The sequence below is a fragment of the Equus asinus genome, chromosome 2 (genome assembly GCF_041296235.1).
Source record: "Equus asinus isolate D_3611 breed Donkey chromosome 2, EquAss-T2T_v2, whole genome shotgun sequence".
Lineage (NCBI taxonomy): Eukaryota > Metazoa > Chordata > Mammalia > Perissodactyla > Equidae > Equus > Equus asinus.
In genome coordinates, this window is record NC_091791.1 from 154,047,919 (window position 1) to 154,064,691 (window position 16,773).

Here is a 16,773-nt window from a genome sequence, read left to right on the forward strand (position 1 = left end):
GAGGAATGAAGGGTCTTCCAATGCCAGAGTATCCCACATGGTCAGAGCTTGCCCATGTCCAGCTGGCGCTATAACCTACAGTCAAAATGGACAGCTGACACCTGTTTCCAAGGCAACTGACATTACAGTGTCAGAAGCAGGAGAATCTGATTTTGTGTGCAGGTAGAGGAAGAGGTAAAAACAGCATCAGACGTCAGACTGGAGGGGACAGCATGAGGGGCTTCTAGCTAAAGGACTCAATTATCATACAACATTAGAGTCCACCCAAGTCCACACAGCAGCTTTAACAACACAGAGCCTGGTACAGAGCATGCACTTCTACCCTCCCTTTCTCTTCCAGTTATCACAAAGTCAAGGATAGGAGATGTCTCAATTCAGGCAACCAGAATAAGGGAAAAATTTTATTCCTCTCTGCAGCAAGACCAGAAGCACAAACAAAGCTTTATGAGCTAAAAGTCTGATCATCAAGAAGGATCTAATTCCTCCTCATTCACCAACTCTACATGCCTGAGTTTTCTTCATCTCTTGGTTTCTAAACTTTGTAACCAGAGAGAATACTATCTGTTCCTTGTCTGGACTAAGTGTGCAAAGTGAATGTGTGTTCTAGGACAAAAAGAGGAGTGGGGAGGGCTCTTGGTGCCCCTGCAATCATGCCAACTTGTGCCACGACACTCTCCTAGGAAGAAGGAAGGTTTAGGCAACATGTTAATCTCTATAAAATGCTCATTTCTTTTCATTCCCAATGCCAACACTTTGGTTTAGGCCTTCACCACCACATTCCTGGATATAGCAATGGTTTTCTCATGAACCTCCTTACTGTAGACCCTGTCCTCCCCTCCCAGAACCCACAGAATAATCTTCCCATAGCATAGCTTTGATCATGTCCCTCCTCTGCTTAACAACTTTCAGTGGCTCCTTACTGCCAACTAAATAAATTATAAATGTCTTAGCCTAGCATCCAAAGCTGTCTCTCAATGGGTCCCCACCTCTATTTCCTACTACTCACCCATATGAATCACGTGTGTTTGTCAGTCTGGATTACTCATTATTCTAGAAAGGAGCTTCAGGGCTTTAGTTTGCATTCTTCCTCTACCTGGAACGTCCTTCCCTTCCACCACCCCATAATGAAATCCTACCCTTCCTCTAAGGACCATCACATCCCCTATGATTCTTTCTGTAATCACCCTGGCCAGAAATGATTCCTCCCTCCTTGGGATTCTTACCGCAGCACTTAATTTGCATCATTCACATGGCATGGGCTACTGAGTACCTGGTACAGAAGTTCTTTATGGATCTGTCTTATTTCTCCTACTAGTCTATAATCTCCTAGAAGGCAGAGGCTGTGTCTCATACAATTCAATGCTTACAGCAGAGGGTACAGTGTTTAACATATATTTGTTGAATCTGTTTTTAATACTTTGAAAATATTTGTGAATATCCTTTGGTTCATCTTACTTAGTAAGTTCTTTAACCTCGTAGAGAATTCTCTACGTATCACAGCCAGCCCTAGAAGCTGGAGCAGGAAGAAGGATTTTGATGCTTTTCCAGAAAGACTAGGGAAGGCCTCAATGGAATAATCCATGTGCCTTAAATGAGTGCAAATAAAACAGTCTTATCCCTGACTTTAGTAAATACATGCACGGCACGGCTCTTCACAAATTTGACTTAAATTATAATTACAGAGTAAGTCCAAAAAGATTAGAGAAAAAACATTTTTTACAAAAGTGACAATAGTGCTGTTTAAGAAGAACTTTACCTGTCCTTTATAACCAGAAATGGATGTAGCTATGAAGAGTTATTCTGGATGTTGGGATTGAATTATTCTGGATGACTTGTTTTTCTCTTTATGCTTCTCTATATTACTTGTCTAAAAAACCTTCTCAGAAAGCACATGTTATTTGGAAAGTATCAAAAAATATTTTAGGGGCCCGCCCGGTGGCACAGTGGTTAAGTGCGCACGTTCCACTTCGGCGGCCCAGGGTTCGCTGGTTCAGATCCCGGGTGCGGACATGGCACCGCTTGGCATGCCATGCTGAGGTAGGCGTCCCAAATAGAAAGCAGAGGAAGATGGGCACGGATGTGAGCTCAGGGCCAGGCTTCCTCAGCAAAAAGAGGAGGATTGGCAGCAGTTAGCTCAGGGCTCTTTCTCAAAAAAAAAAAAAAAAAATTTTTATTTATCAAAGCTAACCAAGGAAATATTTTTGAAGAGATTAGAAACGAATTATCTCAAATTCAACAAGTTAATGATGACTTTGTGAGAAAATATTTTTATGTCCAATTACTAAAAAAAAATTTTATTATACCAGATATATTTTTCAACATTTCTGCATAACTGCTTTAACAAAATGGGTATACAGATTTTAAAATTTAAACATTTTAGATTTAAATATGAAATACACATGTTTAAATTGGAGAGACTTTTATCTTTATTGGTATTTTTCTACTTACAAAAATAATACAGACTCAATGTAAAAAATTCCAACATTACAGAAATATAGAAATGTAGATAGTGAATGTCCACCATAATCTACGATCCCTCCCTGAGGTAACCATTATTAACAACAGTTTGGTATTTATAGCCTCACTTTTTTCTATGCATATACTAACATATATGTTTTAACAAAAATATAAATAATCATTAACATAAAAAACTGTTACACAGTTTGCTTTTTGTCACTTAATATAGTTTGTATACCTTTCACCTCAGTACATATAGATTGATCTCATTCTTTTTAGCAAGTACAAGGTATTTCATTTCCCGTATGTACACCAATCCTCTATTAATGGCTGCTTGGATTACTTCAAAGATTTCACTATTGTGAATAACACCAAAAAAAAAAATTCAGTTATATACACCTTCATGTGGCATGAATGTTTGCATAGAATAAGATCCCAGAATTATAACTGCTAGATTAAAAGATATGAATATACAAATTCTTCTAATGGATATTACCAAATTGTCTCCTAAGAAGGTTGGATCAATGTGCTTTCACCAACAGTGTAAGGGTAGGAGAGCACTGTCCCCCACATCTTCATGTATATTTTCTCTAAGCAAAAATTATTTAAATAGAATATTTCACTCTCTTCACAACATTAGAAACTCAAAACAATGGGTTATAAAATTAATGTGTTTTCACTCTGCCTTTAAATTCTTATTCTAAGAGGAAGCTCTAGGACTAATTCTCTTCCCAAATTATTTCTCAATATAAATGAATTATCTCAAAAAAGAAGAAAAAAGTTATTTCTATTTCTAGAGAAGCTATTGCTGTTAAAAAGCATGCCCACCACTCTGGTGATTTCTAATCAGATACAGTAAGTTAGGACTCTCCCCCACCCCTGGTTCACTGGTTTGACTTTTTAAATTCCAAAAAATCATATCCATAGCCCTGAAATAAATTACACAGTAGTTAGTATCAAAAAGAATATTTGCTAAGCCTTCCTTTTGGTCAGCAGTTAAAGTATTGTTTATATAAGTTAGAATATTGGCAAGAAAAAGGTACTAAAGATAGGTTACAATAAAAAGCTGCAGAGGGAGGATGATTAAATGTTGGAACAGAAGAGGCTGAACAGGCAAAAAAGGACTTCTCACAATGGAAACTTGAAAGAACAAAATCTTGTGAGCAAATCAGAGAAAAACTCCTGGGTATTCTAGAAATCTAAGGGTCTTGATAATATTAGCAACCCCTCAATAGCTGTAAACTTATTTAGACCTTAGAATGTGCTTTCACATTCATTAAATCTCATTTAATCCTCACAACAGCCCTGGGAAAAAGCCATCGGTATTCCAATTTTACAAATGAGAAGCCAGCTCCCTCAGAAATGAAGAAGCTGTCCCACCCCTCCAACACCCCCACTAGACACACACACACACACACAAATAGCCCGGCTTCTCAAAATATGGCCCAAGGAAGAGCAGCTTAGGCATCACTTGGGAGCTTGGCAGAAATAGAGAGTCCCAGGGTGCGCCTGAATCTGAATCTGCATTTTAAGAAGACGCTGCCTCTCGCCCCACCAACTAATCTATCTGCACATTAACTCTTAGAAGCCCTGTTCACTAGCAGTTCTGGGTTTGCTCTGAGGGAAAACCTCTGCAACACCTTCTGTAGGGGCCTCACAAGAGACCAGAGCAGCCCAGGGAAGCAAGCACAATCTAAAGAGAAAGAACACGTTTAGAAAAGTCAGCAGCAGGTTATGATGTTATATGAAAACAATCACGATGTGCAAAGATACTGTGCTTTCCCAAACAGAAGCTGACCAATGAGCTTGCCTGTTGCATGTTTAGTCCTGACAAGCAGCTGCTTGCTTTTCTCCAGGGCAGGAGCTGAGAGGCGGCAAGGGTCAAGGCTTCTAAGCATGCTCTGAGCTCCGCCCCCATGAACACAGACTGCCTGTAGAGTGCCCTCCACCCGATCCACCTGGCTTGGGGCTTCCTCTCCTCAGGACTAACTGGGGCAGCTGCAGGAAAGCATCCATTAAGATCCCATGCTTTGGGCTAGCCCCTGTGCCCTAGTGGTTAAATTTGGGATGCTCTGCTCCTGCGGCCTGGGCCCACTTCCTGAGTATGGACCCACACCACTTCTCTGTCATTGGCCATGCTATGGCAGCAGCTCACATAAAAAAAAAGGAAGATTGGCAGCTGATTTAAGCCCAGGGAGAATCTTCCTCAGAAAAAAAACCCAAAACCATGCTTTTTACCCATAATGTCATCACTGTTGCCCATTTGAGGAAGAAAACCAAAATAATACAAATTTGAGATCAGATGAGCCAAGGCACTTACTCAAGGAACTTAGCAACCCTGTAGCAACCTAGCCAAACAGTCACATGGGCAAATGACCTCATTTTTGCTCATTTTCATCTTCACTGAACCCCAACTGTCATTATCCAGGTCAGCCCTGGCATGGGACATTTTAGACCCAGTTTTTTTCCACAGAAAATAGGCATTTTAACTCAGCGACTCTCCACGGCTTCAAAGACGAGGTCAATTGTGGGTAGGGACAGCCACAGAGATAACAAAGAGGTGGAGTACAGAGGCAAAGAGGAAGAGATGTAGGGTAGGTAGCACTAGCAAGCAGTCAGGAATATGAGCTACACAATCTACTGCCAACTAAGAGCAGAACAGCTTAAAGCCCCATGATACCCACATACAAAAACAACCACGGCATCTGTGGGTCTCCACTTCACTCCCCGACCCCACTCCAATCCCAAGAGAGAAGCAGCATCTGCCTGTGGCTTATGGTCATCTGGAACCACACAGCTGCACCCTGTCAAGCTGACATTCACGTACCCACAGAAACACAAGCTGTATAGCTCCTAACAGTACCACAGGGAGAGAAGTGGGGATACCAGTTCAGTAAATCTGGAGTTGGGGATGGGAAGAGGAGCAAGGATGCAGAAGGACAAGGGTTACTAAATGATGGCTCTAAAATAACAGTCTGAGAAATTCATTAAATGAACTTTTATGGGGAATGCTGAGGGAAAAGCATATTTTTTCAGATACTGCCCTTGCAACTTTCCAAGCTGAATGCAAAATGCGACTCTTGGCTACAGCAATACTAGGCATACTTCTGTGCTTAGTGTCACGTTTTGCACGTGAAGACTCCCTGCAAGGAGTACAGAATAAAGATTAGGTGTGGGTTTCGGAGTTAAGATAGCTGAGGTTTGAATCCAGCTCAGCTGCCTACTGAGCCTACCACCAGCTACTCACCTGACCTCTCTTAGAATCAGTTTCCTTATCTACAAAACAGGAATAGTATTTATAGTGGGGTAGTCTAAAACTTGAATGAGATAATATATGTAAAATGCTTAGCACAGTACATAGCAAAAGCTCAATAAATGTTAGTCATTATTACCCCTATAAACATTATTATTTCTAGTATTATTATTGGAGAGTAAGATAAGGACAGGCAGCACTGACAACAAAGGCTGGAAAGGAGTGGTTTCAGTAAGCATCCTGCCTCAAAATGGTGAATGGCACAAATCTGTAATGGATGGGAAAAGAAGAAACCTGAAAAGTAAAAGAACAAATCCTTGGGCATTTTAATTTTAAAAAATAAAATCATCTTAATTACATAAGACAAAAACCTCAAGTCCACCCTCACCCACCTTGATGACACCATCAGCATTGCATCCTTCAGAAAATACCAACACCTCGGCAGTGTTCTATTTCTTGACTTGAGTGATGGTTACACGGGCAATCATTTTATAATTATTCACAATACGATATTATTATATTTCATGAAATTTTCTATGTCTATTTCATAATTTTTTAAAGGTTTTGTTTTGTTTTTTAAGTGCCAGAATCTTTAATGGGGTCAGCTGAACTTATGGGGAAATGACCAGAAGCACCACTAAAGGAACAGAGACCTCAAAGACTGATGAGAGGTATGATGGGAAGTTAGAAGTTCTAGTGAGCTCAGCATGAATGAGAAGCAATGTTCAAATCCAGGAGAACCTAAGAAACGCCCTTCCAGCACTCCTCCAAAAGAGAATTTGACAAAGTGAAAAAAAATCAGCCATGTGGTTTCACAAAGTGTTGTTCCAAGATCTTCAAGTAAATTTAAATCTCAACTATGAATGAAGGAGCAGGGAAGGGAAAACATCTTTAGCCTCATTCTAGTTTTAGGGGCAGAGATAAGGTGCATAAACTTAAACATCTAGTATTAAAAAAAAAAGACTGTTTTACAGACTAGGGAAGCAACAAAAAAGCACTATAAACACTCTCTGTGATAAAATGAGAGGTGGTGGAATTTACTCCCTAGAAGTCTAAGAGGAGACATCCATACTGTGATCTCATTCTTCTGTAAGTGTCCTTCAAACCAAAGGAAAATGCTGTGGCCAAGTAAGAAGCGCTGTGGACTTGCTGATATAACTGTTTGGCGGAAGGAAACCAAGATTTGGAAAATCTGAACACTCAGAAACACCAACCCTATGGGGCCAGCCCCGTGGCCGAGTGGTTAAGTTTGTGTGCTCCTGTTGGGTGGTCCAGGGTTTTGCTGGTTCGGGTCCTGCGCCTGGACATGGCGCTGCTCATCAGGCCACGCTGAGGCGGCATCCCACATGCCGCAACTAGAAGGACCCACAACTAAAATATACAGCTATGTACTGGGGGGAATTGGGGAGAAAAATCAGAAAAAGAAAAAAAAAGATTGGCAACAGTTGTTAGCTCAGGTGCCAATCTCTAAAAAAAGAAAAAGAAAAATACCAACCCTAAAGATCCACACCGCCCAATCTGTCTGTCATATTCACTTTATTTCTTGCCCTCCCCTCCTTTTTTTTTCTTTTTAAATTTTAACAGATAACAAAAGTTAAGGTAAAACCCACAATGTGGATTTGATTCAGTGAACTTCCAAGCAGGTGGGCAGCTCTCATTCCACACCTCTACTGAGAACTGCTGTAAAAGGAAGCTGACAGAAAACCTGGCCTTGTCCTGCGCTCAACAATGGAACCCAGAGGAAAGGCTTAGCTTGTAGTAGTGGTAATGTGATGTATAATATAACAAATCCTACTGAAAACACTGTAGCTTTTTTTTTCTTACCAACACTGCAGTCTGTACATGAAGTAAAACCAACAGATACTCTGTGAACAACAGTGGGACAGACCACGTTCCCAGAGAAGCTTAGTTTGAATAAACATAGTCCCAAATTTCAAGCCCTCGACTGTTTTCCAAACAAAGAGACAGTGATAACAGCCACAAGCCCAACTTTAGACTGAGGGGACTGACGAAGAGATTACAGAGGTCAGGCTGAAGCCTCACTTCTACCAATGTTTTTTCATTAGTCAAGAAATGAAAACACACAGGTGACAAATGGAAGAGAGAAATGAACTCAGAGAAATACCAATAGTCCCAGAGACATTCAAAATACTGGCAAGAAATAAGACAGTGACTCAAACTGATCCAACAGGGGAAACTTGCCCTAAATTGCAAGCTGAGAGAGGGAAAAGAAACTTGGAAAGCAGCAAGGCTGTTGGACTCTGAAATGAGTGAGGCCAAGTAGATGAGGGACAGCTTTGCAAGACAACTTAGGCTGGGCTATTTTAGGCAGCAAAGGAAGAGGTGTTGGGCTGGGGAGAGAAGAATCCTCTCTCTCCAGTGAGAATCACTTTGAAGGCTGAGGGCAGCTGCAGGCACCGGAAGGAGAAATGAAATGGAGATCAAAGGAACAAAACCAGGAAAACACCTCACACTTTCATTGTACACCACCTGTTCTGAAGATCTCAAGACACTTCACAAGCCTTAATTGAAGAATACATCAGAGATAGAAAACTCAATGAGAACCCGCCCAAGTTCACTCACAAAGGGAGGTGAGGGGCAGGGCTGTTGGCCACAGGGGCCATTACTCTTGGTCATCTATCCTAGGTAGGGAGCCCAGAGAGTGCATATTAAACACTAAAAACTCTTGGTTTCTATGAGTCCCAAGGGAAGGGGGTAATGGAATGGTGACACAAAAAACTGGCCAGGACTCAGGGATATTATCATAAAGTTTCTTATACCTGCCCCCAGAGGAAATTCCTGTTAAACTCTCTTAGTAAGGCAATGACTTGCTCCTCATATCTGACCCTGCAACAGGGTAGTTCTCTCAGATTCTCTCAGGACACAGCAGTTTACAGAGCCATGAGTCTAGAAGACACAGTGGAGATGAAAACTACTCAAGGAGAAGAGTACACTTACTGGGCTGGCTTTATTTACTCTCAGGAAGCCTCAATGAGGACTTGGGTGCGAAGCCAAAAGATTTCAGGGTCCTAGCACCTAAGTCAAGGGTTCACAACCCCGCAGTGGACTTCTGGTGGAACTTAATATATATTCAACTACCAAACTCTACCCCCAGAGGTTCTGATTCCATATAGCTAGGATGGGCCCAGGAATGTGTATTTTTAAATATTGCACACGTATTCTGATGTCTCACTGCCCTCCTGACCCCTCCTCCAAGTTGAGAGCCAACAAGCTAGAGCTAGAGCCAACGACCCACACAATGCTTTGAAAATGAGTATGTTTTCCACCACCAAACAGACAGATTAAAGAGTCTCAATAGTAACACCTGGGCTCAAACACTGAGCAAAAGCTGAGATTAGATTATTGTCAGTTTTTTCTCCTCCATGAAACTCACCCGCACAAACTCTTCTTAGAGACACATATTAAAAGGCTCAAAGCAGCACCATACAATCAAACGAGAAAATTTTGGGAAAAAATGAAAAAGAAAGAATGAATTAGACTTGTATTCATAAAAACTGAGAACTAGAAGAAAGCTGCAAGTCAACTTGCCCATTGTTTCCAGAAGGGATAATATATAACCCAGATTGGATTAATGGCTATTAAGGAGGAGGAGAATTTCAAAACCTCCCCCACTTACTTTTTCAAAATCTAACAACCCTCCAGCACAGGCAATCCTTTTGTATCCCTAACTTAAATCTTGCCTGCTCGGCTTCAGTCCATTTCTGTCCTTTGTTGAAACAGAAAAACAATCCAGCTCCCTCCACATAAAAATCTTTCAGAAACTTTAAGAAAAGAGGGGGAGGGTTAGCTACCAAGAGCACACACATTTGCCTAAGGAAAACACAGCCTCAACTGAGATGAGAGGTAGAACTGACAACTGCATAGGATTTGAAGTGGAGGGGTGTTTATGACTGATAACTTTGAGTTACATTCATCAAGACTCAGCAGATCTGGCATAAAACCTCAAATTATTCTTTTCCAATTCTATTACATTGCAGAGATTTCCCTCCCTTAGAGAAACTTTCATAAAAATCTCAGCTCTAATCTACTCTCTCTCTAATAACTTAAATCCCCATCTCTACTGGCTCTCACTTCAGCTTTTAACCATATTTTTAACTAGATCTCTCCTGAATTAAAAAGCCTTTAACGAGCACTATTTTCTGCATATATGCACTTCTCCTTCTCTCTTGTGCCTTCCACACCTAAACAGGCTGCATCTCTACTTCTTCTTCAACATTTTACTATTCCTAAATTTGATTTCTCTTCTAAAGAGGTCACAAACCCCTCCTGATAATTTCCCATTCTTCTGGAATTCCAAGTTTATCCCTACTAGATTTGACATCTTTAAATTGTTCTCATTCACTTATTCTACAAAGTGTGATGTAAAGGAAATAAAGAACATGACCCCTGACCTTAGGAAACGAAGACATACATAAAAGAACACTTAGAGATTGGTTCCCAGGTAGTGGGGCTAGTCAGAGAAGGCCCTGTGGCTCCAGAAAATACACAGCTGGATCTAAAAATAAGTGGAGAATTTGGTGAAAAGGCTACTGTAGATAGAAGGAACAGTATGATTCAAAGCAGCAGGCCATGTGAGGTGAGAGCCATGTAAAGGCCCTCTGTCACTTCCTTCTTTGCCTCTACAAAAAAGGCACATGTCTTTTGGTTTTCGAATTTTATTTCAGAATTAGTTACCCATGAATCACAAGCTCGCTGACTGTTACCATGATTACCCACAGCTACCACACATTACAGCAGCTCATGAAGCCTTATACACCAGGTCCTATACGGGTTACCACAGGCAGGCTTTTAGAATCGTCTTAGGCAGAGTCTGCAATAAGGAGTGTGGGGAGTGAGGCATCTGTAGGGTCCTAGGCAAACAAAGACAGCTACTACTTTTGGGTGTTAAAGATATGCACCAGCACTCTGCTCTGTTGGACTATTCAAGGGTCATTCAACTTCAGCTAAGTATTTCCTCCATTCACAGTTCAAGGACAAACAAAGCCATTTAAAGCAGTCTGAAGCAATGAATTCCTATTTGAAACAGGGCTGTTTAATGGCGATGCCAGGGATACTCTTTTTCACTGTTTTCCTGGAGAGCTTCTACTCTTCTCCTCTTGCGTCAGGACTCAACAGTTCAAGCATCCCTTCCTCTATGAAGTCTTTCCTAATTCCTCTAAGCTGACTTAGGTTCCCTCCCCTGTGATGCCACTAACATCTTTATGCATACCTGTAGGACAGCACCTACCACACCATGTTGTAATTATTTGTCTACATGTCTGACTAGCCACAAGCTCTTTGATGGCAAGGATAATGTTTTATTCATCACTGATTCCACACATAATAGGCATGCAATAAATTTTTGTTGAATGCATTAATGATGAATGACATGGGAAGTTTTAAAGAATGGTGACCGTAACTTCTGGATTCCAGATCAAAATTACAATAAGTATTGACACGGAAGACTAAACTCTCATCATACATTTCTACTACCTATACCATTCTTGGTCAGAAAAAGAGACCAAAGATATGAGAGGATTACTCTAACAGTGCTGATCATTGCCAAGTTCCTAGCCAGGAATAGGAGAGCTTGCAGTACTAAGAATGATCCAACACAGCAAATGAGTAAACAGAGGCAGATCTAAGACAGTTTCTCAGTTTCAGGCTCATTCTCCTGCCTCTAGAGAATATGAACAATGATTAATAAAAGCCCTTGGAAAGGTCCCTATCTCCACTGTCGTGGAATCTTGTGGCCAATTTTTATTCAATACCATCTCTGCTGAAATATACAGGAAAGCTCTTCACCTTCTGACCAAATCCAAGCAAGGTTCTGCTAAGGGGTATGGGATCTGAATGAATCCCTCCCAGAACCCTGCCAGCTTGCACATTAGCACTCTAAATCGTTCCTCATTGGCTTTATGTGATACAGGCAAGGCAATAAAATGCTGCTGTCTCAATACGCCTCTCCCTGTAGCAATCCTGTACCACACAAGGCTACTGGGCTCACAGGCTGCTAATAAGACACAAAAGTCTAATCTGATCCTATGGGAACAAAGCCCTAGATTCCCTCAGGGATTAAATAAATTCAGTCTACTTTTGCATTCTCGAAGCTATGGGGCTTAACAAAGTTGAAGAAGGCATTCAGACCAACACCTGGACAAGTGAGGGGATGGAAAGGGACTTGGCCTCCGAGGTACTTCTGCATCAGGGCCCAGCATATAGCGAATAAGGTAAGTAATCTTCAAGGGCAAACCAGAACTGTTTTTCGGGCAGATATCTGGCTCCTTGCATGTTATCATTCCTAAGAAGCCAAGAAGCTTTGGTTAAATCAATTTAGGTCTCTTGAAGAGAGAAATTCGTTTTGACCCAGGCAAGAGCATTTACCAAACCAATTCCTCAGCCTAGGTATTTCAGCATTTTTCTTTCTGCTACTACTGTCTTACATAACCTTAGCTGTGACAGTAACACTTGTAGTCACATTAGTCACAGCTTAGCCCTTCACAGGGTATTTGGCCCCACTACCTTCTTCCAAGAAGGGAAACTGAGTCATAGCGTATTACCTGGCTTCCCCAAGCACAGACTTAGTTTGTAGTGAGGCCACAATTAAACCCAAGGTGCCTTCCTCCTATTTCTCTCTTTTCACGGATGAATCTCAGCATGCCCACCCCTGTGCTCTTTTTCCTTTAATCTGAAACTAAATCAATGCTTTCTTGAGGGGCAGAGATGGGCACACTTGATCCTTTAAAGCCAACAGGAGCTTCTAGTTCTCCTCTTTCCAAAGAAAGAGGAAGGTGAAAGAGGAACATGGAGCAGAGGAGGGGAGGGTCGCAAAGTGGGGGCTCCCAACACTAGGACTCACCTTAGAGCTGAGGTCCTCTCGCCGGTTTCCTGCCTTACTCCTGCGTAATTTGATGGATGGGGACCGCAGCAGGTTCTTGATCCGGCTGGTAATGGTCGACCCTTCCACAGCCGTCATGATGAGGAGCCCCCGGGACAGTTCCTGGCCCAATCTTGGGACTTGTCTCAACAGTGGCACTGCCTTCCCACTCCACACGGCCTTCCAGTATGCCCTCTCACTGACCTGAGATGGCAGAGGCCACCTTACCTTCTGCCTAGCCGTGCCTGCAGCTCTTATCTCTAGGTATTGCCCTCTCCTGCTCCCCGCCTTCAAGTCCTGCGCGGTTTCTTACAACGTTTGAAGGGCAGACCCACGAAAAAGGGGGGGGGAGGGGAGGGAAGCCGGAGCCGCGAAGAAATGCCAGGCCCACGCCTGCCAGAGGCGTTTAACTGGAGGGATGGGGTGAGCCGTAGTAGGACTTGTGACTGTTCTGGTCCCCGTTAATGACCCGCTGTTCCCATGGCAACTGCAGTGCCCGAGAAAAGAGGCCGCAGAGGGCACCAAGGAGTCCCCCAGGGGGCCTGGACACCTGTGCTGGTGGCTACGGGGACACTCGGCGCGGCGGGGCTCGCTGTGGCCCGGCAACGCGTTCTGCCACGGGAGCCTCCCTCCCCCACCCCCGACCCTCTGGAGCTCGCTCTTGGTGCTCCACAGGAGCCCTGGACCCTTCTCTTTCACCTCCCTCAGAAGCCCCTGCTACTCGCCAGCGCCCCCGCTCGGGCCCGGCCTCACCAGCCCCGGGGCGAGGGGGCCGCCCCGCTTACAGCGCCCTCAGGCATCGCGCTCAGCGCTCTGCGCTCCGCGGCAGCAGCGGTAGGAGCAGCTATGGTGGCACGAACGGCTCAAAACGCGAACTACCGCCTGGGCCAAGCTACGGGCTGGGTAGGCGGAGCCGAGGCGAGGGGGTGCGGTCTGCAGCCAGGAGGGCGTTCCGAGAGTGGACGAGTAAGGTTTATGGGGGCGGGGCCAATGAAGGGCCTAGGAAGCAGAGGACGTGGGACTCGAGAACCACGGATTCTGCACAACGGAATCGCGGGTATCGCTCCTAGAGGAAGGTCAACAGAATATGGCTTCAGAATTGAGAGAACCAAGCCTTTTATGGTATTATCAGGACTGGTCCCCCACAGAACTGCACTTCCCAGAGCCCCAACAAGACGGTAACCACGCCCCCAGGGTGCTACAGTTGGGATTTGATAAGCCCGAAGGACCAGAGCTGAAACTAACTCCCAACTCAGAATTATAAGATTGAGGTACAGCCATACGGCTCTGCTCCCATCGACCCCAAACGCTAGGATTTAAAGCGATTGGAGAAGTTTCTGCTTACCGCCTGCCCGACCGCTTTGACCTACGCGGAAATTACTCTCCTGAGTAACTCTTTGGATCGCTAAAGTGTTTTGAACTCTGCAACCTGATTGGCCATGAGGGAAGAAAGGGGAGGGCGCTTTAGGTGTGTTGGGGATAGGCAAGACAAGCGAATGTGCCTATGGGATATATGTTTCATGGTTTCTTTAGGCTTTAGCCAATGTCCCACCAAGCTCTCTCACCTAGAATTAACCAGAGCCTTGTTGCTCCAGATGTTTTCCTCGTTCGTGTTAAAATTTACTCGTGAAACCTTTTCCCTAGTACTGTTACTTTAGCGAGGTCACCGTCAAGCTTAGTGGCACTAGTTTTAGTGGCCTAGTTTTTCTAGCTGGGGGGTGGGACACAGAAGTATCTTTGCATATTCATATTTCATAGATGTCTCAGCCTGAGAGTTTATTTTCTATAAGCCTGACTTTCTCTCTTGTTGCCATTTCAAGAAATTTATGAAAAGGTTAGCCTAAGCCAAGACTTGAGTCCCAGAGAAAAAGTACACTGGTGTATCTGTCTCACCCTATCCAGAGCCTTAGAACCCCTGGCGGATATATGTTAGCAAGAGGGAAAGGACCCCTAAACCCATCGCTGTGGGTGGGTATTGTACTGGCCAAGTTGTAGATCAAGTATGATCCTGTGTGTATTGTAGCCACGTATTAAAAACGAGATCTGTAAAGCTCACACGTTGACACAAAGATCAGGAAAGCAACCTCCTAAAAGACCAACTGGCAATACCTACCAGAAGCAGGAAGCTTCCTTCCCTTCTACCATGCAGATGTAACGAAACATAAAATGAGATTTTCACATTTATTTCCCAAATCTAGAGGAAGGAGGCAAGAGTCATTAGCCACAACAGTATGTAATGGGGGGTTGGTTCCTTCAACTCCTTGCTAGCCTATGATTTCACCTCTCTGTTGGAGGTAGGAGGCAATGTGTAACTGCTAATAGATGGTGCCACCTGGTGTCCTTACTTGGGTGCTGCATTCCCCAGCAACTGCCATCTCCACCCATGAGTTGTCCTTAATTCTCTCCAGATCATTTTGCGTCCACCAGTGTTTTTCTCACTTGCCTAACCACTCATGGCCTGGTAAATGGGTTTACAAAGTATCATTGGTCATTTCCTGTCCAAAGCTACCTTAGAGAAAATGTTCCCCAAATTACTCTCATCTGAAGCTCAAGTTGGAGAAGCAAATCCAAGCTCCTGCTTTTGCTGTCTAAGACGATCTAGCTGAAAAACAACTGAGAACAGTGTAATGAGATTTCGTGTGTCTCAGAATCTGGATATTCCCAGTCCAAAGCCAAAAGCACCTATTTTTAATTCTTCACAATTTAGTCCAGCCTTAGTGTCTAGGTACCATGCAGCCTTTGAAGTGCTAATAAGGGTACAAGCTATATGCTGTTCTCCTGATTCATGAATTAATTCCTTAGAAAATAGTCCTAGGTCCAGTATGAACAGAAGTGTTATTCCCTTTTCACCAAATTAAATATTTGTCATCCCACTCTCCAAAGTGCAGTTGACCCTTACATAACTATTTCACCATCCATACGCTACTTCACTTTTTCTTCTCCTTGTATATGTCCTAAACATGTATACATGGTTGTCAGACTCTAAATTCTACATGTCTAGGAAGAGACGTATACAATTGTTTATTTTGCACTATGCTCTTCAGATTTTAAAATTCACCCTAGGCTTAAGATGCAAATAGATGCAATTATAAGATCCTGGAAAACTAACAGGCTAAACATTTACTCATCAGTTCAAATATTTATTGAGCACCTTTACATGCAAGGCACTGTGGGACAGCTGAGACCAATGCTTGCAGTTGGAAACAGGATGGATCTCAAAACAATGCTTCTAAGACTGCTTTCCTATTTAACAAAATCTAACAGCCGAGTTTACAACAAAAGAATTTAGTAGAGCTTAGATTTGTCTCAAAATTCCCAACTCATCCCATGGTTTAGCCTTCTCACTCTCCACACACACCTCCATCACTATTACTCAACACTTACGTATCTTTGTAGACTAGTTCAGTCACATTTAATATACTACAATTATGCCTCAGTTCAAAAGCTGTATATATATCATTTCCCTCTAACTTAATTTTAAAAATGCATTTTTTTCCCTCCAAATGGCAGTGTGTACACCTCAGTTTTAATTTTTTATGCATCCAGCCATTCATGTTCATGTAAAATTTCATTCGAGATAATACAATGACAAGAAGCACTGATGCCCTTATAAGCACTTTCTTCAAAATCAACAATTTTGTGCAAGAAATGTGTTCTAATTCTTGGTTCTCAATCATTCTCTATAAGAGTACCTCAAAATGTGCTGTCTACTCTGTGCACTGGTTTTTTTCCCCCCTGATCTTCTGGGAGTGAGGAAAAGGTTATCACCATTTTTTAGACCTGTCTTCAAAGTGCATTTCTCTCTCAATTCACCTGACCCATTCCATTTCAATATCTCAACCAGTATAATTAGGGGAAAAAAACTATACTATTAAACCGTGCCTTCAAAATATATGGATTGTCTCCCTTTCTTCTGTGCTCAAACCTTTTCAAACTTATTATAGAAAGACCTGCTGTCAGGTATTTCATCCATAATTCTGGGGGAAAAAAACCTGCATTTACTATAAATTACACAAAGTAATTTATATGAAATTTATATAACTGGACTTGATCTGTTAGTGATCTAAGAGTAGTTCAATGTGTAAAGCACTCCTTTAATAAAATTTTTTTGTAAATCATGATAGTGGCTAACATGTATCTTGCTTTAAGAACTTCTACTGTCCTTAGCCTGTAAAACTGTGTTTAA

General features: G+C 42.6%; 1 protein-coding gene across 5 annotated transcripts in view; it reads right to left on the reverse strand.

The window, feature by feature from the left end:
• The window catches only part of MAPKBP1 (mitogen-activated protein kinase binding protein 1), a 51,713-nt gene extending 35,711 nt beyond the window's left edge, over positions 1-16,002 (reverse strand). For 3 of the 5 annotated variants that reach the window (XM_014857343.3, XM_070503360.1, XM_070503346.1), the window contains exons 1-2: positions 13,373-16,002; positions 12,570-12,791 (exon numbers count right to left, since the gene is read on the reverse strand). In XM_014857343.3, coding sequence (XP_014712829.1) covers positions 12,570-12,791; positions 13,373-13,387 — 237 coding nt within the window. In that variant the 5' untranslated portion in view covers positions 13,388-16,002. Of the gene's footprint in view, positions 1-12,569; positions 12,792-13,340 lie in introns of all 5 variants that reach the window. The other 2 variants (XM_044765101.2, XM_070503367.1) reach the window with 1 other exon arrangement.
• Between the last annotated feature and the right edge of the window lie 771 nt (positions 16,003-16,773).